The sequence below is a fragment of the Crinia signifera genome, chromosome 11, assembly GCF_055691185.1.
Source record: "Crinia signifera chromosome 11, ASM5569118v1, whole genome shotgun sequence".
Lineage (NCBI taxonomy): Eukaryota > Metazoa > Chordata > Amphibia > Anura > Myobatrachidae > Crinia > Crinia signifera.
The window spans coordinates 50,367,699-50,394,801 of record NC_139227.1 but is presented as its reverse complement, the minus strand read 5'-3'; the positions used below and the strand labels follow the sequence as shown (position 1 = coordinate 50,394,801).

Here is a 27,103-nt window from a genome sequence, read left to right as displayed (position 1 = left end):
AACATTTGGGTCTGCATTCCTTTCTTTGATATATGCATGACATTCTGTATTTATTATGCTGATACATGCTTTCTGATAATGTTTTGCCTATTTGTATCCATTTTTGTATTTCTGATAATGTATTGACTTTTTGTATCCAGTTTTGTATTTTTTCTACTATGCTACATTATGTTTGTTACATTTGCCTTCTGCCTTCTGTTTTTAAATAAAGTTTTTTAATTGTATTGCAGCGTTCTTGGTTGCTATGGTGCCGGCAGGTGAGGGAATGACGTCACTATTTGGGCGTCCTCCTCCCGCCGTGGAGCCTGCACACCTGAACGCGCTTACATCAGGGTGGGGGTATATAGGTGAGTTCCGCTGACTGTACATTTGTTATAGCCTGAGGACGATGTGAACAATAAAGACATCGAAACGTTGCACTACTTGCTTGTACTGTGACTTTTATACGAGTGCCGCCTGTCCTGGTATATATATATATATATATATATATATTTACATTCAGGCATAACAACCAGGCAGTCACAAGCGACTTCCTCTGGTTTTGGGATATTTTGTTATCTGAGGAACCCAACTCTAGCCTGCCCACAAAGGATCCTGATGTCAGAACCCGTGAGGCCTCCATTATTACTGGTGCAGGGCTATATGCTTACAACAGCTCTGCTACTGATAAAGGCACACACATGATGTAAGCACATAGGTTGACTGAAATGCTAAAACACTGCTTTATAGTGGGGTGGCATATTTCTAATTTAGATGTTTTCTGACTGTAAGCTGCGGCCTGCACTGCACAGAGAGGGACAATGGCTGCTAATGGTAAAGCCGCAACCGATTGTACATACGCAATGCAAGACAGTGGCCATCTTGTTGCTGCTAACATGGCAGATTGCTGATTCCATGGTGAAGGATTTGACCAATATAAAAGGGACAGATTGTTCTGCTCTACAATAATAAAAGGAGAGGAGATCTGATGTAATAAGTTCTGTGGCAGTGGGATATTCCTCCATCGTCATGCTGGGGAACCATCGCTCGGAGCAGCTGATATATCTGCATGCCAGCTGGGGCCGATGTGTGTGACTAAATAGCAACTAATATCTTAGATGTAGGAGCATTACACGTATACTATTTATAGTAAATCATACACTGGTTCCAACACGTGATTGCCACCATTGTGAAGCATTTGTACAGGGCAATTAAGGTACAAGAGATCAATAAACTGTGGTACAATCGGCTCCAGGACCCCAGCCTATATGCAGAGATGCGAGGAGGGCTGTAGCTGGAGGTTTCAGCCAGGATTATAGTGAGTAGAATAGGTGGGAGTAGGTCAAGTATTGTAAGACTGAGGTAGGTGTGAGGTGCATTAATGTGGGAAGGTGAAGCCACGTTGGCCATTGGTAAGTTTTCCATTGATAGTGCCATCTGTAAGGCATCCCTGCCCTGACACTTTGGAGACATAAATAATAATTACATTTTGTATCCAGTATCATCGATGACATGAAATCATATGGTTCTACCACATCGATGCTAAAAGTAGTAATCACCCCATTGGTCATAGACCATCAATGATTTAAAATCACTGGTGGTTGTTGGCCATCCCTAGTCCTGATTAAGCCCATTGCAATGTTGTGAGTATTGGTTTTATGGCGAATGGGGTTTCTGTACTGAATCTGTGAAATGCATTATACTATTACAAGACGTGTGAAACGTGTTCCGATCTATGAAGTGTTCTCTTTTTCCATCTGAGACCTTGGAGAGAGATAAAGTACCAACCAATCAAGTCCTATAATCTTTCAAATGCAGCCTGTAACATGGCAACTACTAACTGATTAGCTGCTACTTAATCTCTCTCCAATGGTTTAGTACATAGCCCCCTTGGAGTGATCTATATTTTATTTTAATATTAGATATTTTCTTTCTGATTCACCAGCTGGTGGGTGCTAGTGTCACACTGGCCGCTAGGTGGCGCTGTGCGGAGTTGCTGGGCAGCACTCTGCTTAGCGATTTGCGCTCGGCCAGTGCCGGGAAACTACATTTCCCAGAAGCCCGCGCTCTGCCGCCCCGTCCTTTGAAATGCCTGACAATCGCTATAGTTGCTGTGGTTTCATCATCACATAAGGACTAGGAGACCGCCCCAAGATAAGCATGGCTGGGTAATGAGTGTGGATGGTGAGCATGTGGGGTGGCACTACAAGTACCAGCATGCCCTGCCATAGTTATCTTGCAGAGCAGCAGTTATACAAGACAGTAGTGCTAGGCAGATGCTTATAGGGACTCTGGTTCCCTTATATTGTGATCAGCATTCCAGCTACATGCTGACACTTCTAGTTCCACCAATGGTATCCAGAACTTGGGGAAGCCTGGTCCAGCTTTCTGTTGCTGTAAATGGCTGTATGGGATGAACCCTGGTCACATAATTATATAAGTATATCATGCAGGATCAGTATGGTTACTGCTGATATAAAGCAGGCTATGTACAGCAAGCCTGAGGCCAGGCAGAGAGAATATATATATATATATATATATATATATATATATTTGGCAGGTAGACCAGCACCCTATGCTGGATACACAATAACTTGCCCTGGTGCCTTCCCAGCTTGTAAAAAAGCATCAAATACAGGAGACTTGTGGAGCAGCACTCAGGTATCAGGTATAGCAAGAAACGACAATACTATTTCATAGTTTTCAACGTTTCAGTGCTCTTTTTATTGGCACTATATGTATATATATATATATTAGGCCTATGTACTAGAGCTTATTGCATATGATCAATAACGCTCCAGCCAATCCCACTCCCAACTGTCACAAACTTGTGAGCTGATTGTATTGTGTGTGTGTATGTATATCCTCCGCTCCGGCACTCCTGTGCCCCTCTTAGGGGTGAGGTGCTCTGGTGCCTTCCAAACCAGGACAGAATCCAAACATGTACAAGAAGAACTGAAGCAGTACTCAGAGACTTGTAGAGAAAATCTATGTATTAGTAACCGGTATTAAAGTAACATTGATCCACCTCTTACTTTCATACATAGATCGGTACTTGTGAGTTATCCGGGCGTCCGATTTTTAAATCGGGTCGGATCGGGACATCGCATCGCATCGCATGCGACCATCGGATGCGATGCAATGATCCGATTTTTCCATAGGAATCAATGTTAAAATGGACTGAGTCCATTTTAACATGGAATTCAATGGGAAAAAGGGGTCCTTTTCATACCCCTACTATCCAAGTGGGCATGGAGTTGGATATAAACCTGTGGCGAGCGGACACGGAATACCGTCCCCTCGCGGGGCTCGCTTCGCTCGCCACGCTTCGGGCTCGGTGGCTCGCTACGCTCGCCACAGGTTTATATCCAACTCCATGCCCACTTGGATAGTAGGGGTATGAAAAGGACCCCTTTTTCCCATTGAATTCCATGTTAAAATGGACTCAGTCCATTTTAACATTGATTCCTATGGAAAAATCGGGTCATCGCATCCGATGGTCGCATGCGATGCGATGCGATATCGTATCGCATCGCATCTGATTGTATGCCTTAACTTAAGGCATACAATCAAAAAATCGGACGCCCAGATAACTCACAAGTACCCATAGATCTTCTCTACAAGTCTCTGAGTGCCGCCTCATTGCTTAGTGTGTGTGTGTGTGTGTGTGTATATATATATATATATATATATATATATATATATATATATATATATATATTTCAATGCTGTCACCTCCGGCAACCCCCGTTGGGGTTAGTATGCTCTGGTGCCCTCCCATAGGGCATATAGCATGGGTCTTCAAACTGTGGCCCTCCAGATGTTGTGAAACTACATGTTCCAACATGCATTGCCACATTTTTCCCTATAAGAGCATGCCAAAACTGTCAGGGTATGCTGGGACATGTAGTTCTACAACATCTGAAGGGCCACAGTTTGAAGACCCATGGCATATAGCCAAACGATATAATAGGAATAAATAAGCGGCACTCGAAGACTTGTGAAAAAATTCAATCAGTGTATGAAATCACGATCAACGTTTCGGGGAGGTCCTGATGAAGGGGAAACTCTCCCCGAAATGTTGATCGTGATTTAATACACTGATTTAAATTTTTCACAAGTCTTCGAGTGCCGCCTATCTTTCTTTCTTTTCTTTCTTTCTTTCTTTCTTTCTTTCTTTCTTTCTTTCTTTCTTTCTTTCTTTCTTTCTTTCTTTCTTTCTTTCTTTCTTTCTCTCTCTTTCATACCTACATACATACAGCATGGTTCCGGCACAGCCACTTAAAATCTTCCCTTGAAGAATTTCTTCAATGTGTTTTAGTGTATCCCTGTATGGGCGGACTCTGGTTGCCCTCAACGGCTTCACCGGCCGTCCCCTATGGATGATGTCATTACACGATCCCGGTGCGCCGGCGTGTGCTCCAGAGCAGCTTAAAGGTATAAGTTTGTATTGTATCACTTGTTATCTCCTGCACCTTGATAAAGACACCACCAGGTCTCAAAACGTATTCAGTCTCCTGTCTCCTTATTTTGTATCGTGTGCCGCCGTCCACCGTCGACATATATATATCTATCAAGCTGGCGGCACTCCAAAGTCTTATACAGCTTAGTATATGAAGAAACAACACTGTACTCCGAACGTTTCGGGATATAAACCCTTTATATATATATATATATATATATATATATATATATATATATATATATATATATATATATATATATATATATATATATTAGGGCAGAGTGAAAAAACTGATATTGAGAAATTCAAAATCGGCTAGTGTGGGAAAGTTGTGACTTGACCTGAGTAAGAAACGTGCAAAAGCTTTTTGATCTGAGTCAACATCTTCTGTTCTGGCAAGAGGTCTGAAGTTTCACTGTTTTGGTGAAAATGACGAAAACTGTGAAGATGCTCCGATCTAGTTAAAATTATGTCATGCTGTCTTAGAGTGGTTTATTAATATACTTTAGCTTAGTAAAAGAGTACGAGCTTGTCCTAGTGTAAAGTGACTGACTTTGGCGAGAGGAAAAAATCCCTGATAAATGACCCATTTTCATGGCTTCATTTGTGAATATGGTGTTTTCTCCGGAACATGTTTTTTTTTTTTTTGGGAGAGGATGCTTTGTAATTGATGTAATCAGGAAAAGAAACTTGCTGAAAAAAAACCTTTTGTTTGCCTTTTAGTAGAGTAGTGCACCAATGTGTCTTCTAATGTCCAACAAACTCTTTACTGAATGCTCCAGTAAGTTCAGTAACAATGCATTACACTCTGTTCTTTAGGTGCAGGATTTAAAACACTTCTGTTTATTTGTTTATTAGTTTATTTGTTTAAAAAACAGTTTTGCATCCCCTATGCTGGGAACATGATTGGTCTGCATTACGGCATATAGTTATGCCAAAGATAAGCCAATATATTAACAGTTAAATACGTTGAACTGTATTATGATGTAATAAACAAATACATCTAATGTTTAGTGATATTTAAAATGATACATTAAACAGTTTACACTGTTACTTGTAATACTTATTGTAACAGTTACTGTTTTTCAATAACAGACTACAAGTTATTTCTTATTAGCAAGATCTGACAACCAGACACTGTTATTGATAAGACACAATGGGGGGCAGATGTATGACTGGGCATTATGGGGGAGAAGGGGTATCAGCGCACGTTATGTGCACTGATGCCACTTCTCCCCATGTATGATGGAGCCAGTGTGCGGTAAAGGACAGGGGCGTATAGCGCCCCTGTCCATATCGGTGCTGCTATCTAAATGATAGCAGGCCGAATGTACTGTATGAATGGTCAGCATCATTACTAATGAAAAGGTAATGAGGCTTTTCTGTGAACGGTTGTATCTATTCAAACCTGATCGCAGTAAAAATTTGTTCTAAAAATGGGCAAAAAAATGCTGCACTGCAGATGTAACATGTGCAGAGTGAGTTAGATATGGGTGGGGTGTGTTGAAACTGAAATCTAAATTGCAGTGTAAAAATAAAGCAGCCAAAATTTACCCTGCACAGAAACAAAATAACCCACACAAATGTAACTCTCTCTGCACATGTTACATATGCCCCCCCCCCCCCCCCCCCCTTCTGCAGTGCAGCATTTCTTTGCCCATTTTGAGAACAAATTTTTACTGCGATCAGGTCCTTTACCGCATGCTGGCTCCATCATACATGGGGGAGAAGCGGTATAGTGCACATAACGTGCGCTGATACCCCTTCTCCCCATAACGATCTTTCATACATCTGCCCCATTGTTTCTTATCAATAAGAGTGTCTGATTGTCAGATCTTGCTAATAAGAAATAATTGTTGCAGTCTGTTATTGAAAAACAGTAACTGTTACAATAAGTATTACACGTAACAGTGTAAACGGTTTAATGTATCATTTTAAATATCACTAAACATTATAAACAGAAGTGTTTTAAATCCTGCACCTAAAGAACAGAGTGTAATGCATTGTTACTGAACTTAATGGAGCATTCAGTAAAGAGTTTGATGGGCATTAGAAGACACATAGGTGCACTATTCTATTAAAGGCAAACAAAAGGGATTTACCCTGTTTTTTTTCACCAAGTTTCTTTTCCTGATCACATCAATTACAGAGCATTCTCTCCCACAAAAATAAAAATAAAAAAATAAAAACACGTTCCGGAGAAAACACCATATTCACAATTGAAACCACGAAAATGGGTCATTTATCAGGGATTTTTTCTCTCGCCAAAGTCAGTCACTTTGCACTAGGACAAGCTCGTATTCTCTTTTACTAAGCTAAAGTATATTAATAAACCACTCTAAGACAGCATTACATAATTTTAACTAGATCGGAGCATCTTCACAGTTTTCGTCATTTTCACCAAAAAAGTGAAACTTTAGGCCTCTTGCCAGAACAGAAGATGTTGACTCAGATCAAAAAGCTTTTGCACGTTTCTTATTCAAGTCAAGTCACAACTTTTCCACACTAGCCGATTTTTGAATTTCTCAATTTTAGTTTTTTCACTCCGCCCTAAAATATATATATACATACCTTGGAGAAAGTTGGCACTCGTGAGTATTCAATAATGCAAATAATTTTCTCCAAGGTATATATTTGGGACTCCAGGTTTATAGGTGAGTGCACTTGTATCATTCTCTGTTCTTAGGCACCTTGATAAAGTGGCGACCGATCCCACGAAACGTTGGTGAATCACAACGCCTCAGTGTGTTTCTTTTGCGAGTGCTGCCATCCCCCCTACATATTGTATTGATCAGACTCCTGTTAACGGGGTCTCAGTCCGGAAGGCACCGCAAGGCTTATTCGACTACACCTACCCCCTGCTGGGCCTGTTGCATCATTTGAGTGTCGCACCATCATGTATGTATGTATGTATGTATGTATGTATGTATGTATGCTCCTCCGCGGGTACAAACCTATATGTGATATAATATGTCTGTATATCTGGGGCCTCACACGCAGTTGGATGTGCCTCTGCTCGGCATGCTGACACACATCCCTGCTTCTCTATTTGGTTGCGTCTCGCACTTTTTACTCCTTAGGACTGGAGGGGGGTATGGGCAATTGGGGCACATTGCCATTATTGTTGCTCAGGCGGACATGGTTGCACATTGCGTTACTGATGTGGCTGAGGCGGACATGGTCGCCCATTGTGCTACTCTTGTCTTGTGGCTCAGGCTGTGATCTGCTGTGTTTCTATAGGCGGGGGGCTGCTGATGAGATTGCTGCTCTGTGTTATGATCATTACCGCACCAAGTTACCTAAGCAAGGCTTGCCGGATCCCAGCAGGGAGTGGACTCTGATGGCAGCTGTCGTACAGGTGGAAGCAGCACCAGGAAAAGAAGAAGCCAAGAAAGGTGATTGGATTAATTTCTGTGTATCGCTTAATGAACCGAATATTATGTCACCTGACAGGATGCGCTTGTCACAAACATAACTGAATGTTTCCTCTCTTGCAGTTGTTGCTATGGGAACTGGGACAAAATGCATCGGCCAATCAAAACTACGCAAGACAGGTACCCACAACAAATTGTGGCGCTTGAAATTAACTTTGTAGTGTACTTGTGCTTTTGTAAGTTCATTTTTATTCAGAGAATTGACCCATATAACATGGCTGTACCCCTCTTGCAAGCCTGGACCCACATATTTTATATGGGTGTAACTTACATCTAGTTTTTAAACGCCAGACGTTTTATTTGCCAGGATTCTGCTATGTTTTCCCTGCCCACTACTGACCAGTCATCTGATAGAGGTCCATGCTACTTAGAACACCTGCAGATCCGGTGCTGGAGGGATCAACATCCTTTCCTTTTTTTTACATTTTTATCAAGTTAGTGACTTTGCGTCATGTAATATTACTTTTCTTCAGTGACACTGACATTAGCATTGCTGCTTTCCTCATACAGTGTATTCCAAGCAATATGGGGCTGTCAGAACACATTGCCCTTTTCCCTGGTTCATCCATTGGGTAAACATGGGGTATAGAGTACAGTGGGCACCTAATCTGACCACCTTTTCCTCACACAAGTCCTCATTCTATGTGAAGTAACTGACCAATGGTGATGCCTGGGTATGCCTCACCTAACCAGTCACAATCACGCACTGCAGCAGTCACAGACATTTCCCCATAAATCAGAGGCGGCCAAAAGGTTGATTGTGATAGATGCAGTCTGCAGCAGCCAGCCCTGCAATAGCCAATACGAATCAGGCTGATTCTTATTGGCTGATCCCGGATGAGCGGTGGCATGGAGCAGGGCCAGCTGGAGGAGAAGGCAGTGAGACCGTCAGCAGAACCACGCTACCTGGACTGTGGGCATCGCGATAATCACAGCCTCTCACTGCACTGAGGCTGCTGAGGGACCTACTGTGGTTGGGAGCACGGAAGGGCTGGGGCTGTAGTCTGACAGGTCGGCCTTTGTGGGGAATGAAGAGCGAGGGAAGGGGGGACGTGCAATTTTATAAAGGTTTTATTTTTCCTGTGTTATGTCTCACTGCTCTGTGCATCGTGGAAATACCCCTTTGTGTTGCACAACATATTCAGAGTGCACAAATGTTCTGCCCAGGTAGAGCGCTGACTCCAAGTCTGTCCGCCCTGCCATAAACCAGTCAATGAACTTTGCCTCAGAGTAGCTGTTTGGGGCACTGTTAGGACCTTTCTCCTCACTTACCCCATTAACAAGTCGATATTGCCCACAGAACTCACATTCACTGGACAATTCTTGTTTTACTCACTATTATCTGTAATCTCTAGAGCAGTATTTCCCCATTCCTGTGTTTGGCCTAACAACAACTGAGCCTCTTGACCATGTCTGCTTGCATTATATGCATTGAATTACAGGCACATATTTTTATATATAGTTATGCAAAGTTTGCATTTAGTAAAACAATGTATATAACTCTGCCAATGTCCTTGTATACTGTTTGGTGTGTGCCTTGTAATGGTCTCTTCCTGTCCTTTGTACCTGCACAGGTGACGTTCTCAATGACAGCCACGCAGAGATAATTGCAAAGCGGAGCTTTCAGAGGTACAGCTTGTTATTGCCCATTATCTGAGGGTGGGTCAGGGCACGGCGCATGAATCACAGCATTGTGATTACAGAACAATACAGGGCCTCCTCAGTGTTCCGGATTCGCTTATTACAAATTCCAGACCTGAGTTAATATGCGCTCATTAGAAGAATAACCGTTCGTTACACAGGAGGTTACTTTAATTGCAATGTTCCTTATACTTAATCTGCTGGGATTGCAGAATAGGAAAGTACAGCCTTGTGTTCCAGGTCCTATATGTATGGTGCCTTATTTGATCACAGCGGGAATATGTTATATATGCCTTGGGTGTCCTGTGGCCTTGGCTGTGAAACGCGTCCGCTACCGGGAAAGGCGGCGCTGTGGTCTCTGGAAGTAAGTGCAGGTTGTGTCACAGAGTCAGCGGGAACATGTGCTCCCCCCGCTCTGTTCAGTGTAAATGCTCCATATCATTCGCTCAAGATTACCATAACATTATCGGCAGTCCCGCAGATCTTCTGCTGTATATATCCGGCTGTATTGTTGTTCGTTCAATACTATAAATACTGCTGGAATTCTTCATCTCTGCACACAAGCAGTTTCCATGCGTAAAATACAATAACATAGCATATGGTTTAGTGTTGATGACACTGTTACTACTTTTATTACCTAAAAATGACGACTTCTGCAATGTATTTTCACTTTGAACTGTGAAAGTTTTTACTTTCACTTTGAGCTGTGACCGTTTTTTTGCCCACAAACTCACCACTCCACCCCAGCCCCTATGTGCTCCAATCTCCGTCTTCACAGCTCCCTCTCTCCATATCCAGCAAGTTTGAAACCAATCAGTGTCCCTGCAATAATTGCTTTCACTTTCTGTTATGACACATTGTAGCATATTTGACCCGTCAGCTGGCTTTGTGGTCAGTGGTGGTACTTCATCTCATAGAGGTGAGGAGTAGTTAGCCTTTTAAATATATTTGCCTCTGCTTCCAGCACACACCATAGATAAATATTGTATACTAGTAAGCCCACTCAAAGCAAATGCTTCCAAAGCTAGTAGATGCAGTTTAATTTGCTGACAACAGATGGCAGTGTTTCGGGGACAAACAGACACTGATAATATGTTAACTGAGGACTGAATAATGGAAAGTAACCACTGCAAATCCAGTGTGAGAATTTAGTCTGCCACTAGGTGGCAGCGCAGTAGCACTCAGCCATAATGCCTGCAGTCTGTTTACGTTGAGAACACTGAATCCACACACTCACTCTGCTTGGGCACTTTGGGTGAACACAGCAGAGTTGCTTTTGGAGGTGGAAGGTTTTTATTTTGTTTGTGATGAGCCACCTACTAATATCCTGCACTATGGAACCGTTCCATCCTTTCCCCATAGTCGCAGGCGTCCAGTAAAACCGCTAACAGACAAATATAGTCTTATTTTTTTATAATGTCATTAAAATGAGGGAATAAAAACATACACCCTGTCCTGGCAAGTTTACATGTAGGTTTGTGTGTATTGGACACCAGAACACAAAATAACACTTTTTAAGGGGACATTGTAGTTTGGGGCCTGATTCAGATTTGGGAGTAAGCCGAAATGTGCACCTAAGTAGAACCGTATTGCGCTGCAGGTGGGGCAGAGAGATTTATATTTTGGAGACGATCACCGACTACACCAGCCTGCGGGAGATTAGTAACCCGGATTACTGACTACACCAGCCTCCGGGAGATTAGTAACCTCAGATCACCGACTACAACAGCCTGTGGGAGATTAGTAACCCCAGATCACTGACTACACCAGTCTGCAAGAGATTAGTAACCCGGATCACCGACTACACCAGTCTGCGGGAGATTAGTAACCCGGATCACCGACTACACCAGTCTGCGGGAGATTAGTAACCCGGATCACTGACTACACCAGTCTGCGGGAGATTAGTAACCCGGATCACCGACTACACCAGTCTGCGGGAGATTAGTAACCCGGATCACCGACTACACCAGTCTGCGGGAGATTAGTAACCCGGATCACCGACTACACCAGTCTGCGGGAGATTAGTATCCTCAGATAACAGACAACATCAGTCTCAGGGAGATTAGTAACCCGGATCACCGACTACACAAGCCTGCCAGAGATTAGTAACCTTGGATCACCCACTACACCAGTCTCCGGGAGATTAGTAACCTCGGATCACCGACTACACCATTCTGCGGGATATTAGTAACCCGGATTGCTGACTACACCAGCCCCTGGGAGATTAGTAACCTCAGATCACCGACTACACCAGCCTGCGGGAGATTAGTAACCCGGATTGCTAAATACACCAGCCCCTGGGAGATTAGTAACCTCAGATCACCGACTACACCAGCCTGCAGGAGATAAGTAACCCGGATCACCGACTACACCAGCCTGCGGGAGATTAGTAACCCGGATCACCGACTACACCAGCCTGCGGGAGATTAGTAACCCAGATCACTGACTACACCAGTCTGCGGGAGATTAGTAACCTCAGATCACTGACTACACCAGCCTGCGGGAGATTAGTAACCCGGATCACCGACTACACCAGCCTGCGGGAGATTAGTAACCCCGGATCACCGACTACACCAGTCTGCGGGAGATTAGTAACCCCTGATCACTGACTACACCAGTCTGCGGGAGATTAGTAACCTCAGATCACTGACTACACCACCTTGCGGGAGTTTAGTAACCTCAGATCACCGACTACACCAGTCTGCGGGAGATTCATAACCTCAGATCACCGACTACACCAGTCTGCGGGAGATTCGTAACCTCAGATCACTGACTACACCAGTCTGCGGGAGATTAGTAACCTCAGATCACCGACTACACCAGCCTGCGGGAGATTAGTAACCTCAGATCACTGACTACACCACCTTGCGGGAGTTTAGTAACCTCAGATCACCGACTACACCAGTCTGCGGGAGATTCGTAACCTCAGATCACCGACTACACCAGTCTGCGGGAGATTCGTAACCTCAGATCACCGACTACACCAGTCTGCGGGAGATTAGTAACCTCAGATCACCGACTACACCAGTCTGCGGGAGATTAGTAACCTCAGATCACCGACTACACCAGTCTGCGGGAGATTCGTAACCTCAGATCACCGACTACACCAGTCTGCGGGAGATTCGTAACCTCAGATCACCGACTACACCAGTCTGTGGGAGATTTGTAACCCCAGATCACCGACTACACCAGCCTGCGGGAGATTAGTAACCCGAGATCACCGACTACACCACCTTGCGGGAGTTTAGTAACCTCAGATCACCGACTACACCACCTTGCGGGAGTTTAGTAACCTCAGATCACTGACTACACCAGTCTGCGGGAGATTAGTAACCTCAGATCACCGACTACACCAGCCTGCGGGAGATTAGTAACCCGAGATCACCGACTACACCACCTTGCGGGAGTTTAGTAACCTCAGATCACCGACTACACCACCTTGCGGGAGTTTAGTAACCTCAGATCACTGACTACACCAGTCTGCGGGAGATTAGTAACCTCAGATCACCGACTACACCAGCCTGTGGGAGATTAGTAACCCCAGATCACGACTACACCAGTCTGCTGGAGATTAGTAACATATACTGAGGACCCTATGGCATAATGTGTACTGGCAGCACTATATTGTGAATGGATAACAGCATTTCATTACATTCTGTCCTGTTTCCCTGGTGTTGAGTATTCCAGATCTGCCGGTACCTCCTTTACTACTGGGTCTGGCTCCTTGGCACCGGACGACTCTATTTCTCACTCTTGTCCCATGTCCTTCATTCATCCACTGCCATCTTGGGCATCCAGCCCTTGGAACCCATTCCTGCATTTCACCACTGCCAAACACGTCTTATATCCTGCAGCTTCTCTGGCAGACGGACCTTGGGAAAAGCCGGGAAATGAGTCCCTTATGGGTGAACCTTAGGTGACCTGAACAAAGTTAATCTTCAGATCCCGGAGTTCCGGACAACAGCTAAACTCTATCTTCCCACGTGGGTCTCGAAGAGATGTCTGCGCTGTCTCTCTGTGGCTTCAGTGTAGCAGCGCTTGGTGGCGGGTCACATTAAGCAGATGCCCATATTGTCAGGCTTTGAGTCTGCGTCACAACTGGAATAGAAAGTGCAACAGGGAGTGCCGGAATGGAAGCTGGATGTTCTCTGTATACCGTACAGAAAAGGGCTCTGGGAAGTGGATGTGAGCTAAATGTCAATATAGCAGCCAGTCCTCTGGGATCCGTATAGATCATAGGAGGATGCGTTTCAGTTTGGTCCTTTTGCCCGTGATTCCGTGTCAGGCCCACTCTGTATAAACCCTACTCAGCGCTGCATATTGCGGGTTTATGGGGTCACTGTTAATCTTTAATGGTTTTCCTTAATCTTTAGTGATTTTTCCATATGACCCCTCTTATCCCGACATGCCGGTAATATATTGGGCGAGAATCAGCAAGCTAAAAATGCCTTAAAAACCCAGTTTCTCTTTGAATGGTCCTGGTGACACAGCTCAACACTGGGATGTAGGAGGGTCCGAAGGAGCCAGGCACCTATCCTAAAGTTTTAGAGGGTAGGCTCCTCCCCTACTGCATCCCTGGACTCTTCAGTTCGTGTTAGGTGCCCACTGGAGTGGGTGCTATTCTAAAGGGCTGCAGGAGCAGCCGAAGAATTAGAGTAGTTAGGGGATTTTTATTATTTTATTAACTTTTACCCTAGCTAGGTAGGCACAGTGTGAGGATTCTCATAGTGAATCCTCACACTGCTTGCGCAGCAGGAGCTGACAGAAGCGCGTCCTGTCAGCTCACTGTGCACAGGGGAGACACTGTCTGGTCTCCCTGTGCAGCGCTTATAGCCTTTTCTAAAAGGCTGCCTGGGCTCCGGAGTACCCTGAAACCGGCTCCACGTTTAGGTGGGGATCATGGGGGACAGGCGCTCCGTGATGGCGGCGGCCATTTTATGCGGAGCTTACACGCTGAGCTCCTAGATGAGAGGACAGCAGCGTTGTGACAGGCATGTTCCAAGTGATCCCCATTTGAGGGGGAGACACTGGAACTAGGAAATCCTACCTAAGGAGCGGCTTGCTGGGGGTGGTTGGCGCCAAAAGGTCACGGACCCCGCAGCAGCAGGGACCTGTGGTCTCTTCCTTCACTCTGACTTTGGCGCCTTTCAGAACGCTTGCAGCGGAGCTGAGCTGGCTTACTGATCCTGGCAGAGTGACTTGGATTTCCTGGGCATCGCTTCCCCGCAGTTGAAACCAACAGACAGATAAGTGACTGGGTGCATTGCTCTGTATAAACGCTTGTACATTGTTTGCACTGTGTATACTGATAGATATACATTTATCACTTGCGTCATGTCTGAGCATCAGGCTGTGGTTTTGGGGGAGGGAGCCCTTAATGCACTGAGCGCGTGCAATGTTTGCACACAAAAGTTTGTCCCTGAGCAGATGGCCAAGGGGGGCTTATGTATTACTTGCGCTGATGTGAGACCCATGGGCAGTGATCCCCATAGGGCAGAGCATATGGAACCTGCGTGGGCCAGGGCCCTAGGCAGGTCAGTAAACGCTTTGGTGCAGCTTTTGGACAGGCAGAGTGATGGGCTGGTAGAATCACAGAGACCTATGCCATCATCTCAGCAGTCGTCTGGCTCCTTGCCTCTTACCCAGGCAGATCCTGCACTTATCCAGGTGATGCAGGATACTGCAAAAGGGATTAACAGGTTCAGTGAAATGCTGGACAAAATGGATGATGTGGCAGGGACCCCTAGAAGGTCTTATGCTTTAACTACTGTGGTAGATGAAGAGGAAGGAGAGTATACTGACATCCCCTGGGATCAGGGTGATGATTTGGAAGAGAACTCTGCTGCTGGTATAGAGGATCTCATTGTAGCTGTGAAGCAGGCTTTAAAGCTGACTGTGGAGGATAAGACTCCTGTTAAAGGTGTTTTTAAGCGACAGCGGAAGGAGGCTGTTACTTTTCCTTCAGATGAGGGGTTACAGGAATTGTTAGAAGGGGCTTGGAAAACTCCTGATAAGAGGCTTCAGATGCCAAAACGATTCCTTAATCTGTACCCCATGCCAGAGTCTCATGCGGAGCTCTGGGAAAGGGTCCCAGTTGTGGACGCTTCAGTGGCACGTTTGTCCAAGGCTACTGTATTACCAGTACAAGGCGGTGCAGCTTTTAAAGATTCTGTGGATAAAAAGCTGGAGGGAAACCTCAAGGCTATCTTTGAAGGGGTGGGGTTTACCTTACGACCCCTTATTGCTTCAGCCTGGGTTTCTAAGGCCATGATAGAGTGGGCTGGTGAATTATGCACCATGCTGCAGGCTGACCCGGGTGCATTACTGCTTGCAGAAAAGATTAAGGCAGCAGCAGAATATGCAGTTGAAGCAGAGGAGGAAGCTATTAAAATGGCAACCAGAGTGTCCACAGTCTCCATTAATGCCAGGAGAGTGCTTTGGCTTAAAGCCTGGGAAGCAGACAATGAGTTCAAGAAGGCTCTGGAAACATTAGCCTTCAAAGGAAAGGTACTCTTTGGTACCGAATTAGAGGAGATTATAAAACAGGCCACAGGCGGCAAAAGTACATTCCTGCCGGCCTCCTCAGCAAAGCAGACATCCAGATTTTCTGCTTTTAAGCCGTCCTTTCGGCCCTCCCCTAGAGGTGGTGCGTCCTTTCGAGGACAGTCTTTCAGGGGAAGGTTTCAGCCCTCTAGAGGCAAGACACAAAAGTCAAAATTTGGCTCTTTTCACAAGAAGCCTGCCAATAAAGGAGAGGATAAACCCTCTGCATGACTGTCAGGGGCTTTGCCCGACAGTGACAAAAGTGGGCGGGCGTCTCACACTCTTCAGGGACGCTTGGGCTTCTCTAGACCAGGATGCCTGGGTGCTAGACATCATAACACAGGGTTACAAAATCCCTTTCAGAGGGCCACCTCCGAAGAGGTTCATTCCCACATCCTTACCAAAGGAGGCACGGCTGCGTACAGCTCTTGTGAGAGCAGCGCACTCCCTTTTGGAAAAAGGGGTGGTGACACTAGTCCCCAAGACAGAGTGGAAGAAAGGCTTTTACTCCACGCTGTTCCTGGTGCCCAAACCAGACGGGTCTTTCAGACCAATACTAAATTTGAAGTCTCTAAATGTTCATTTATGGGTAGACCATTTCAAAATGGAGTCTCTACGGTCAGTACTCCTGAGTCTGGACCAGGGAGAATTTTTGGCGTCCATGGATGTCCAGGACGCATATTTGCACGTTCCTATACACCCGGAGCATCAGACCTTGTTGAGGTTTGCCATAGGAGACCTCCATTTACAATTCCGGGCGTTACCCTTTGGGCTAGCAACCGCGCCAAGGGTATTCACAAAGATAATGTCAGTAATGGCGGCGGTGCTGAGGCTCAGGGGAATCACAGTAATACCCTATTTGGACGATCTCCTGTTCAAAGCAGAGTCAGCAGCCATGCTGCAGAGTCACTTGGCAGAGGCCATCAGTTTTTTGCAGGCTCACGGCTGGATTTTAAATTTGCAAAAATCTCAGTTGGTACCGTCACAAAGGCTCCAATTCTTGGGAGTCATACTGGACACCCATCTTCATCGGGTATTCCTCCCGGAGGTAAAGGCCAGGGATCTGGTCACCCTAGTCCAGGAGATTCTCAGGGCTCAGAGCATTTCAGTATGGAGGTGCCTCAAGCTCCTGGGGAAGATGGTGGCGTCATTCGAGACGCTTCAATTTGCCAGGTTCCACTCTCGGAGGTTCCAATGGAACATTTTGTCAGCTTGGTCAGGAGACACTTTGACCATGAAATCCGAGATGATAGTGCTGTCTTCGGACACCCGAGAATCCTTGAAATGGTGGACAGAAGTAGATTCCCTTCAGTGGGGTCGGTCATTACAGACCTGGGACTGGTTGATAGTAACTACCGACGCCAGTCTCAGGGGCTGGGGGGCAATAGTCCTGGATCTCAGGCTTCAGGGCCTGTGGACGGCAGAGGAATCAGCGTTACCAATCAACATCTTGGAGCTGAGAGCTGTCTGGAAAGTCATTTCCTTGGCGGGAGACAGGTTACAGAACCTCCCTTTGAGGATTCAGACCGACAATGCCACAGCTGTGGCGTATCTGAATCACCAGGGAGGTACACGCAGCAGATTGGCCATGTGGGAGGTATCCAGAATCTTCCTATGGGCGGAACAGAATGTTCCAGCTGTATCGGCTATATTCATCCCAGGAATAGAGAATATAGAAGCCGACTTCCTGAGCAGGGAGGAGCTCAAGGAAGGGGAATGGAGCTTACACCCTCAGGTGTTTCACCAAATCACTTCGATGTGGGGAACTCCGGATGTGGACCTGATGGCATCCAGGATCAACCGTCAAGTGCCCAGGTTCTATGCCAGAACAAGGGATCCACTAGCGGAGGCAGTGGATGCCATGACTATTCACTGGCAGGGAGATCTCCTTTATGCATTCCCACCAGTACCAATGTTACCGAGACTTCTGAAGAAAATACAGGGGCAGAAGGTTCCAGTGATCTTAGTGGCCCCGGATTGGCCAAGGAGATCCTGGTACTCGAGGCTTCAGAGGTTGTCTGTGGACTCATGGCGTCTACCTCTGAGACCAGACCTTCTAAGACAAGGCCCATTCAATCACCTGGATTCAGATCGATTGATTTTGACGGCCTGGCTATTGAAACCACCATTTTGAAAAGAAAAGGGTTTTCTGAGGCAGTAGTACAGACTATGATAAAAGCCAGAAAAGCTGTATCTTCGGCAAATTATTATAGAGTCTGGAAGACTTACATTCGATGGTGTGAGAGAAGAAAGGCTCATACATCTCATTTTAAGCTATCAAGAATGATGGAATTCTTACAAGATGGTTTTTCATCGGGCCTAAGCCTTCAGTCACTGAAGGTGCAGATTTCGGCCTTGTCCATCTATTTTCAGAAAAAGATAGCCATTTTGCCGGAAATTCAAACCTTTTTACAAGGAGTATCCAGGTTGAAACCTCCATACAAGCAACCAGTAGCACCTTGGGATCTATCACTGGTTTTGGAATGCCTTCAAAAGGCACCTTTTGAACCTTTAAGGTCGGCTGACTTTAAGTTTCTCACGTGGAAGCTAGTGTTTTTGTTAGCAGTAGCATCTGCTAAAAGAGTTTCAGAATTGGGAGCTTTGTCATGTAAATCTCCCTTCTTAATTTTTCATGATGACAGGGCTGTTTTAAGAACAGTGCCTCAGTTTTTACCGAAGGTGGTATCTACCTTCCATTTAAATCAGGAGATAGTTCTACCTGTGTTTCAACCCCCAGAGGGTTCTAAGAAAAGGGACAAGTTGAGAACTTTGGATGTTGTGCGTGCCTTACGCATATATGTGGACAGAGTGAAGAGTGTCAGGAAGACTGACACATTGTTGGTATTGTATGACGTACACAAAATTGGTTGGCCTGCATCTAAGCAGACTATTGCTAGGTGGTTGCGGTCTATGATAGCCTTTGCATACACCAAAGTGGGTAGACCAGTACCGGCCAAAATAAATGCGCATACCACCAGGTCAGTTGCCACCTCTTGGGCGGTTCGACATGGGGCCACAGCTGAGCAGGTTTGCAGAGCTGCCACTTGGTCATCTGTTCACACATTTGCCAAATTCTATAGATTCCATGAGTTCGCGTCGGAGGACGCATCATTCGGGCGAGCAGTGCTGAGAGCTGCAGACCTGAGCGTACCCTCCCAAAGGACCGGCTCTGGAACGTCCCAGTGTTGAGCTGTGTCACCAGGACCATTGAAAGAGAAAAAGGGATTTTTGTAAGAACTTACCGTTCGAATCCCTTTCTCTGATATGGTCCTGGTGACACAGCGATCCCTCCCTTACGCTCAGTAAGTATGCCAGAAGTTTCATGATGTTCATGTTAAAATGGTTAAAAGTTAACAGTTTTCTGTTATAAAATGTGCATATAATATGTGCAGGCGTTTGTACTGAGTTAATGTATTCCAGTGGCTTTGAAAGATGAACTGAAGAGTCCAGGGATGCAGTAGGGGAGGAGCCTACCCTCTAAAACTTTAGGATAGGTGCCTGGCTCCTTCGGACCCTCCTACATCCCAGTGTTGAGCTGTGTCACCAGGACCATATCAGAGAAAGGGATTCGAACGGTAAGTTCTTACAAAAATCCCTTTTTTCGGGGTTTTTACCACATTTTTATATGCAGCAAAGCCCCATTGCTGGGGCTTTGCTGCGGGGGGGGGGGGGGGGGGGTGTTACGCCAGTTCCTATTTGGCGTAACCCCATGGAAGCCTATGGGCTTCCCTTCGCGTCCCCCGCCGCCCCGTGCGCCCCCTGCCGATCTGCGCCGCACCCCCTCACCTGTGTCCGGGTAGCCTCCTGCTGTGCTGCTTGGACCAGTGATTTCCTCCTGCCTGCACCACTTCTGAGTGCAGGGAGGAGGAACCGGAGCCCTTACAGCTGTGTAAGGGTTCCAGCAGGGAGGGGGGGACCCGGTGCACATCGCCGGGCATCGCTTTTGTGTTAATAATCACATATGTTACTGCATATGCGATTATTAACTATGCTAATGCCTGCGATGTGAACTGGGGATTATTGGTGAATCTCGCCCATTATGTGATGTTTTATGTACAGCCAAAAAAGTTCTAGCACCCTGACGGCTTTCTCCTAGAACCCCGTCCCATAACCAGAGGCTGCCATTATCAAATAGCAATATTCCATTAAAGAAATGATATGCTCTCACACACGATATTGTGATAACACAATAATATATATTATTCCTGGCTGACAACTAGCTGCAGCCCTTTGTCGCCATGGAAGCAGCAAGCTGCCACGTTACCAGCAACAAGATGGCCGGTGTCTTGCATGGTGTATATAGAATCAGGTGCTTTACCACTAGCAGCCACTGTCCCTCACTGTGCAGTACAGGCCACCCGCATCCAGAGACATCTCAGCAAACTCCAGATTGGAAACATGTAGCCGCCCCACTATAAAGGGCGTGTTATAGCGTTATTGTCACCCTGTTTACTTACATCCGTAGCAGCGTTGGTGCTAGCATATAGCCCCGCACCTGGCATAATAGCGGGCCAATGGTCTCTTATTAACCCAAAATCTTAGTGCTGTGGAGAGAACCAGGGCTGGAGACATTCCTCAGAGACTCTGGCTCATGGTGACGTGATGGCGTCACACGGCTGCGGGAGATTCGGCGGATGTACATTCGTGCTGCAAATCTACCGTCTCCCCAAATTCCAGAAAAGCCTTATTGTACTGGGATATGGTGACTTACTGTCCCCGGAGTACACTGACCTCATTGCCATGTATGTGTAACCCATTTTGATGTTTTGTCTGCAAAAGAACCTCTTGACCATGGCCCTTATTCAGATCTGATCGCAGTACAAATTTGTTCTCAAAATGGACCAAACCATGTGCACTGCAGGTGGGGCAGATGTATCATGTGCAGAGAGAGTTAGATTTGTGTGTTATTTTGTTTCTGTGCAGGTTAAATCTTGGCTGCATTATTTTTACACTGCAATTTAGATTTCAGTTTCAACACACCCCACCCAAATTTAACTCTCTTTGCATGGTACATTTGCCCCAGCGGCAGTGCACATGGTTTTGCCCATTTTGAGAACAAATTTGTACTGCTGCTAGGCTGACCTTCCTAGCAAGACGCTCATTGTCTGCTGATCCGCTCTGCCAGTCCCTCCATTGGTTACCTGTGTTTTACCGTTTTCAATATAAAACACTTCGGTACCTATGTAGTATCTGGACTCCCATGTTAAATGCACCCCATTTTTTCATACCCCCTACTATCCAACTACGCATGGAGTTGATTTTATATAGTGTGGTGAGCGCAGCGATCCCCGCGAGGGGACGCGGTCTCATAAGAAAAACGGGAGTCCAGATATTACATAAGTACCAACACTTCTACTAGCATATAAAGCTATTAACCATACTACACCATCTTATATGTCTACTTGTCACAAAATATTTCCCATCTCGACCACTTCGCTCTTCACAAGATCTGCGTCTCTCTGGTGCAGGGATCACCAGCTCTCATTCACTAATACAGGATTTTCATAGGGCTGCTCCACCCCCTTCTGCAGACAATAAGACTCTCCACTAGCCTCCAAACTTTCAAGTGTTCCCTGAAAACTCACCTCTTCAGGCAAGCCTATCATATTCAAGTTCCATACATACAACCCTCTGAGGCACTTATGTATTATAAAGCTTTCCTTATGGACCTACAAGCTATGCTATTACTGGTGCCTGTCATTGTGTTTCCCTCCTATGTCAGGGGCAAACGCAGGATTTGTAAAGGGGGGGTTCCAGATGGAATAAATAATAAAATCTATCTATCTTAAATATAATATCGTGATTGGCACTCCTCTTTTATCGCTGTACCAGTATGGCCTGGGTGCCTTCCTGTGTGTTTGCACATGATATGCACAGGTGTAGGAGGATGGCGGCGGCACTCGCAAGGCTTTTAAAAGAGCAAGATATAGAGATGGCTGTCTGATGTGACATTTCGATCTTTATTGACCACTTTCAAACTCAAGAACGGCTCTCTCTGTTCTATATAATAAATATGTACTGTATATATAAATATACATAAATAATATATATATTTATATATAGAACAGAGGGAGCAGGTACCTGACCTGATGTCATGGCTGCTGCTGAAAAAAGATTTTGGATCAGTTTAGGCAGATGCCATGCATCTCCCATATCCTAGCTCTCCCATCATTATACAGCCCCGCAATTTAGCGGGCGGAGCCTAATTCGGCAAGTGGGCGGAGCTATGGGCAGATGCTCGAGTAGCAAAAAATTATATTTGCTCCATCGGGGGGGGGTCTGGGTACTCGGAAACACCCCCCGGGTGCGCTACTGTACGTCCCTATAAATTGTAAGCTTGCAGCAGGGCCTCCTTACCTCCAAGTTTGTCTGTTGTTTCCCAGTTTGTTTTATCACTGTCTACAATTGTAAAGCGCAATGGAATCTGCTGCGCTATATAAAAAACCGTAAATAAATAAATACTGCGATCAGATCTGAATAAAGGCCAATATGTAAAAAAAATTCCCCCCATTGAGTTACTGCCCCCATGATTGGCTGATAAAACATTAGCTTTAACAAGCAGATACACTTAATCAAATGATCTCTATATAAGGGGACTCGCCAGCCTTATGGGGAATAACCAGGAAATAGAAGGCAAGGATTTGCTCATCCTTATTTGTCATAGTGCAGTCTGCGCAGTCAGCGGCACATATATCTGCCAGTACTATCCAGGGACCAGACTGGCGACCGCTCTCACCCTGCAGACAAGACACTTGGCTTCATAGAGTAGAAGACTCTTTGGCCTGTGTTTATATAGAATATAAATCCATGTTCTTCTCTTCGGTCAGGTACCTCCTCCACCAACTGTCCTTGGCTCTGTCCGGCAGCGGAGACTCCGTGCTTGTTCCTGCAGGTGATTCCGCCAAGTGGATGCTGAAGTCAGAGGTGTCCTTCGTGTTCTTCACCAGTCACACACCTTGTGAGTACCCGCCTAGCGCTCAGTGATACTATTGCACTACGCTGCGTACTGTACCTTATTATACAATGCTAACCATTACGCCATCCGTGCTGCGGGATTGTGCAGCTGCTGAGATTTGGGGGAATTAGAGCGGCAATGCGTACTTCGGCAAAACCAGGTTGGCCACTCAGAACCTTGTATGTGTGAGAGTCCTGCCCCCAATTACATTTGGGGGGGAGGAGTTTACATCAGTGCCTACTCCAGTGACAGTCCCACCCCCTCCCCCCCCACCACGTTAGCCATGTCTCCAAATATACATTTAAGAGTTAAAGACACTTTAATTATGTAGTATCCTCTGTGACATACATTATGTATTTCTTTTCAATTGTCATTATTAATTTATAAATTGGTTGTGTGCCTATGACCTTAGCATAACCGTAACCCATGCCCGTAGTACCACTTTAGCGCACGGTGTTCAGGTGATATAATAGAATGTAAAAATACTTAATTATGTCCCCTTTGCGCCTTGTTATAGACAAAAAACCCTAATTCGTTCCATTCGGTGCTCTGTTTCTCATCAGGCGGAGATGCCTCCATTATCCCCACAATTGCCCTAGAGGACCAACTGTGTCCCACCGCTGCAGTGTCAAAAGAGCCGCCAAGACTTTTTAGCTCTGCGGACATAGGATGTAAAAGGAAACGGGTGGCGGGCGAGTCCCCACCCATGAACAAAAGGATAAAGCAAGATGGCGGAGACGGCGGAATCGAGAAAAGTGCTGAACCTGGCGGGGAACATGAGTGCGCAGTCAGAGAACCCACGGATGTGCACAGAACTGGAGCCAAGTGTGTCCCCGGTGAGGCTCAGGACAGTCACAGCCCCGGGGTGGACTATCACACCGTGGGAGTGCTGCGCGTCAAGCCAGGCCGGGGAGATCGCACATTATCCATGTCCTGCAGTGATAAAATGGCGAGGTGGAACGTGGTGGGGTGCCAGGGGGCGCTGCTCACGCACTTTCTGCAGCAGCCGATCTATCTGTCCTCACTGGTGGTTGGGAAGTGTCCGTTCAGTCTGCTATCCATGGAGAGGGCCCTGCACAGTAGGTATTGTATGAGCGCGATTCCTCTTCTGCTGTGTACGTGGTGAGGCCAGGAATGTGACATGTGCTCTGTTCTCCAGGTGCCAGAGTGTAACAGGTTTGCCAGGAGGATTTCGGGTACATACGCCACAGATCGCCCAGTCGCACCTACAATTCCAGCATGGACGGGATGCGCTGACAGCAGAGGACGGCGTGAGGAGACTTGTTCCTGGTGGCGCAGGTGAGGCCGTCATAGGCGAGTCACGGTACCGTTTGCCTGTGCGTTCCATTTGTAGACTTGTTACTTACCCAGGATAATAACCGGGTTGTCATTCTAAATCTTTACATTAAAATGCTAATTTGCAGAAGTCTGAGCCCCCAGGCTTATCACAGTGGTTAGTGTGACAGGAGCCATGTTTAACTGAGCCACAGTTACACCACTAAATAAAACCTGGTGGTTACAGGTACAATGCTCACAGGTGTTACTAACGGCCTAATTCAGGTTGGTTTGTAAAAGCAAACTCCTTCAATGGACAAAACCATGCTGCCCTGCACGTAGGGCTGATGTAACCTGTTCAGAGAGAGTTAGATTTGGGTGAGGTGTGTTTAAACTATATATGCAGTGTTAGTATAAAGCAGCCAGAATTTACCCTGCACAGAAACAAAATAACTCCCCCCAAATGTAACTCCCTCTGCACGTTACATCTACCCCACCTGCAGTGCAGCATGGTTTTGTTTATTAAAGGAGTTTGCTCTTGCAAACCAACCTGAATCACCCCTTAAGTGTCCTTTCTAATTAACCATTAGTGCACATGTGACCTAAACACCGTGAGGGGCTGCAGTTTTTAGAATGCTGCCTGCCCAGTCACGCAGACCTAGTGACATCACGAACGATTGACTCCACAAAATTGCTTTCTCCTGTGCCCGGTGACTAATGCGCAGTAATGATATGAAGGCCTTGCTTGTAGATATGCCTTTTTGTCCTGTAAGATGCTGTTTTAGCAGAAATCGCCTCTATACCAATGTCCTGCGTAGCCAGCAGTCTGCCATTAGCATCGATTGATTCCATGCAAGTTACACATTGTTGCTTGTGTCATTGTTTTATTGCTGATGTGCAGTAACCGGTGACTCCCTATCTGTGAATTCTCTGCTGCAGCTGTTAGTTGGTGTGCTGTACCAGACCAGCCTCTGGATGTCACTGCTAACGGGTACAGGCAAGGGACAACCCGAAAAGCAGTTGGGACCCCGCAGTCTAGGTAGGAGCTATATTGCACCATACGTTCCTGTCATGTTGCATTGTGTCCCCTCCATCGCTTGGGTATTAGTTCACTCGGAAAGGCACAATCACTCTCTAATGGATAAAACCATGTGCACTGCAGGTGGGGCTGATGTAACATGTGCAGGGAGAGTTAGATTTGGGTGGGGTTTGTACTTCAAACTGATATCTATATTGCAGTGTAAAAATAAAGCAGCCAGTATTTACCCTGCACATAATTAATAAAACACCAAAATCTAACTCTCTTTGCACGTTACATCAGCCCCACCTGCAGTGCACATGGTTTTGTCCATTAGAGAGTGATTGTGCCTTTCCTAGTGAACTAGAATAACCCCCTTTTGTTTCCCCAGATCTCGGATCTGTAAAGCAGAATTATTTAGCACATTCCGGCATCTGGTAGAGAGTCTGTCAGAGGAGCAGCTCCCGCTGTCACTCAGGTAAGCATTCCATCTACTACGTCCCTGTCTGCACCTTAGTATGTATATGACACTTGTTAGATTACCCAGAGAATGTGACTGTCGTTCCTTGCAGACTTTACTCAGAACCTAAATGATAACGGGTCTGCGTATTGATCCTCTTGCTCTCGTCGGTCATACATGACGTTGTTTGGAGCTGTTGTTATCTCGCATAGTGTAATTATCCCTTTCTGTAGCTGTAAAAGTGCCTCTTTAGTCCCCTCTCCCTAAACACAGCCACTCCCGAATCGTTGCCGATGCTGGTAACATAAATACACTAGCTGGTCTGAAGTCAGGGCTGGCGCCGGTGTCTGGAAAACTTGGCTAACGTCTGTCTGTCAATCAGCGCACAGAGGCCGGTCTGTGAATGAGGCTCATGTTCCCTGGGGATGCTGGTTTGTTTTCTGAGCACCGGGACAGATCAGCAGAAGGGAACGTTAAAATAAAGTGATCTAACCTCCTCACACCCTCTGCAGATGTTCCAACATAACGCCTGTAATCCCACCAATGGGAATAATTTATTTTATTTTACAGCTGCATTTAAAGGGCTACTGCACAGAAGATGCCCGTATTCCTGATAATTACAGGTTTACTCAGAAAAACCCATTCTGCTGCAAACGTTTATTTCCACGCGCTGCGCTCAATCCACATTACTACCTAAAGGATAATAAATAATAGTTACTTATTAAATACTATATTTTCATCTATTAATCTTTGCATTTATCCGATCTCTGATTGGATTCACACACTGCCACTCGGATCATATAAAGTATTTGATGAAATATAAAGAATACTGTTGGTATGGATTTTGGGCCTGATTCTGGTTCACTTGCAGTGGTAGCACACCCCCAAGTTAAAACGACACCATAAATCAATTATCTACTCCTAGGGGGGCATTAAACATAATTAACAATATTACTCTTCAAGTGCGACCGGCAAAACCTTGTTTTGTCTTGATATAGATGTAGATACATATATATATATATATATATATCTCTAACAAAAATGATCATAATGGGCCGGGTTAAGGGCAAACTGCTATAAACACGGGATATGCGACTAGTCAGCCAGTAGCTTATCTATGGAAACCTGTGTAGTGCGAATGGGCTGTGTACACAAGCTGCGGCTCTCTCTGCATGCTGCAAGTGACCGTATGGACAAGGGGAGGTGATTATTGCCGATCTCGTCCTCCTACAGCAGTGATGGCTAACCTGAGTCAGCTTGGTGTGTCGAAAAATGGAAAAAGGTGTAGTCTTCCTCGAGTCGCATGTCACTTCAAGAAATATCAATAATTTGG

At 45.8% G+C, this 27,103-nt stretch overlaps 1 protein-coding gene across 8 annotated transcripts in view; it reads left to right on the top strand.

Annotated features, from left to right (window-relative positions):
- Positions 1 to 276: 276 nt before the first annotated feature.
- ADAT1 (adenosine deaminase tRNA specific 1) overlaps positions 277 to 27,103 on the top strand; it is a 29,983-nt gene continuing 3,156 nt past the window's right edge. The window contains exons 1-10 of one of the 8 annotated variants that reach the window (XM_083164970.1): positions 2,046 to 2,163; positions 4,301 to 4,416; positions 7,685 to 7,839; positions 7,942 to 7,998; positions 9,453 to 9,507; positions 22,890 to 23,020; positions 23,581 to 24,100; positions 24,177 to 24,316; positions 25,232 to 25,331; positions 25,702 to 25,788. In XM_083164970.1, coding sequence (XP_083021096.1) covers positions 7,785 to 7,839; positions 7,942 to 7,998; positions 9,453 to 9,507; positions 22,890 to 23,020; positions 23,581 to 24,100; positions 24,177 to 24,316; positions 25,232 to 25,331; positions 25,702 to 25,788 — 1,145 coding nt within the window. In that variant the 5' untranslated portion in view covers positions 2,046 to 2,163; positions 4,301 to 4,416; positions 7,685 to 7,784. Of the gene's footprint in view, positions 348 to 2,018; positions 2,164 to 2,188; positions 2,648 to 4,300; positions 4,417 to 7,684; positions 7,840 to 7,941; positions 7,999 to 9,452; positions 9,508 to 22,889; positions 23,021 to 23,580; positions 24,101 to 24,176; positions 24,317 to 25,193; positions 25,332 to 25,701; positions 25,789 to 27,103 lie in introns of those variants that run through there. The other 7 variants (XM_083164971.1, XM_083164972.1, XM_083164968.1 and 4 more) reach the window with 7 other exon arrangements.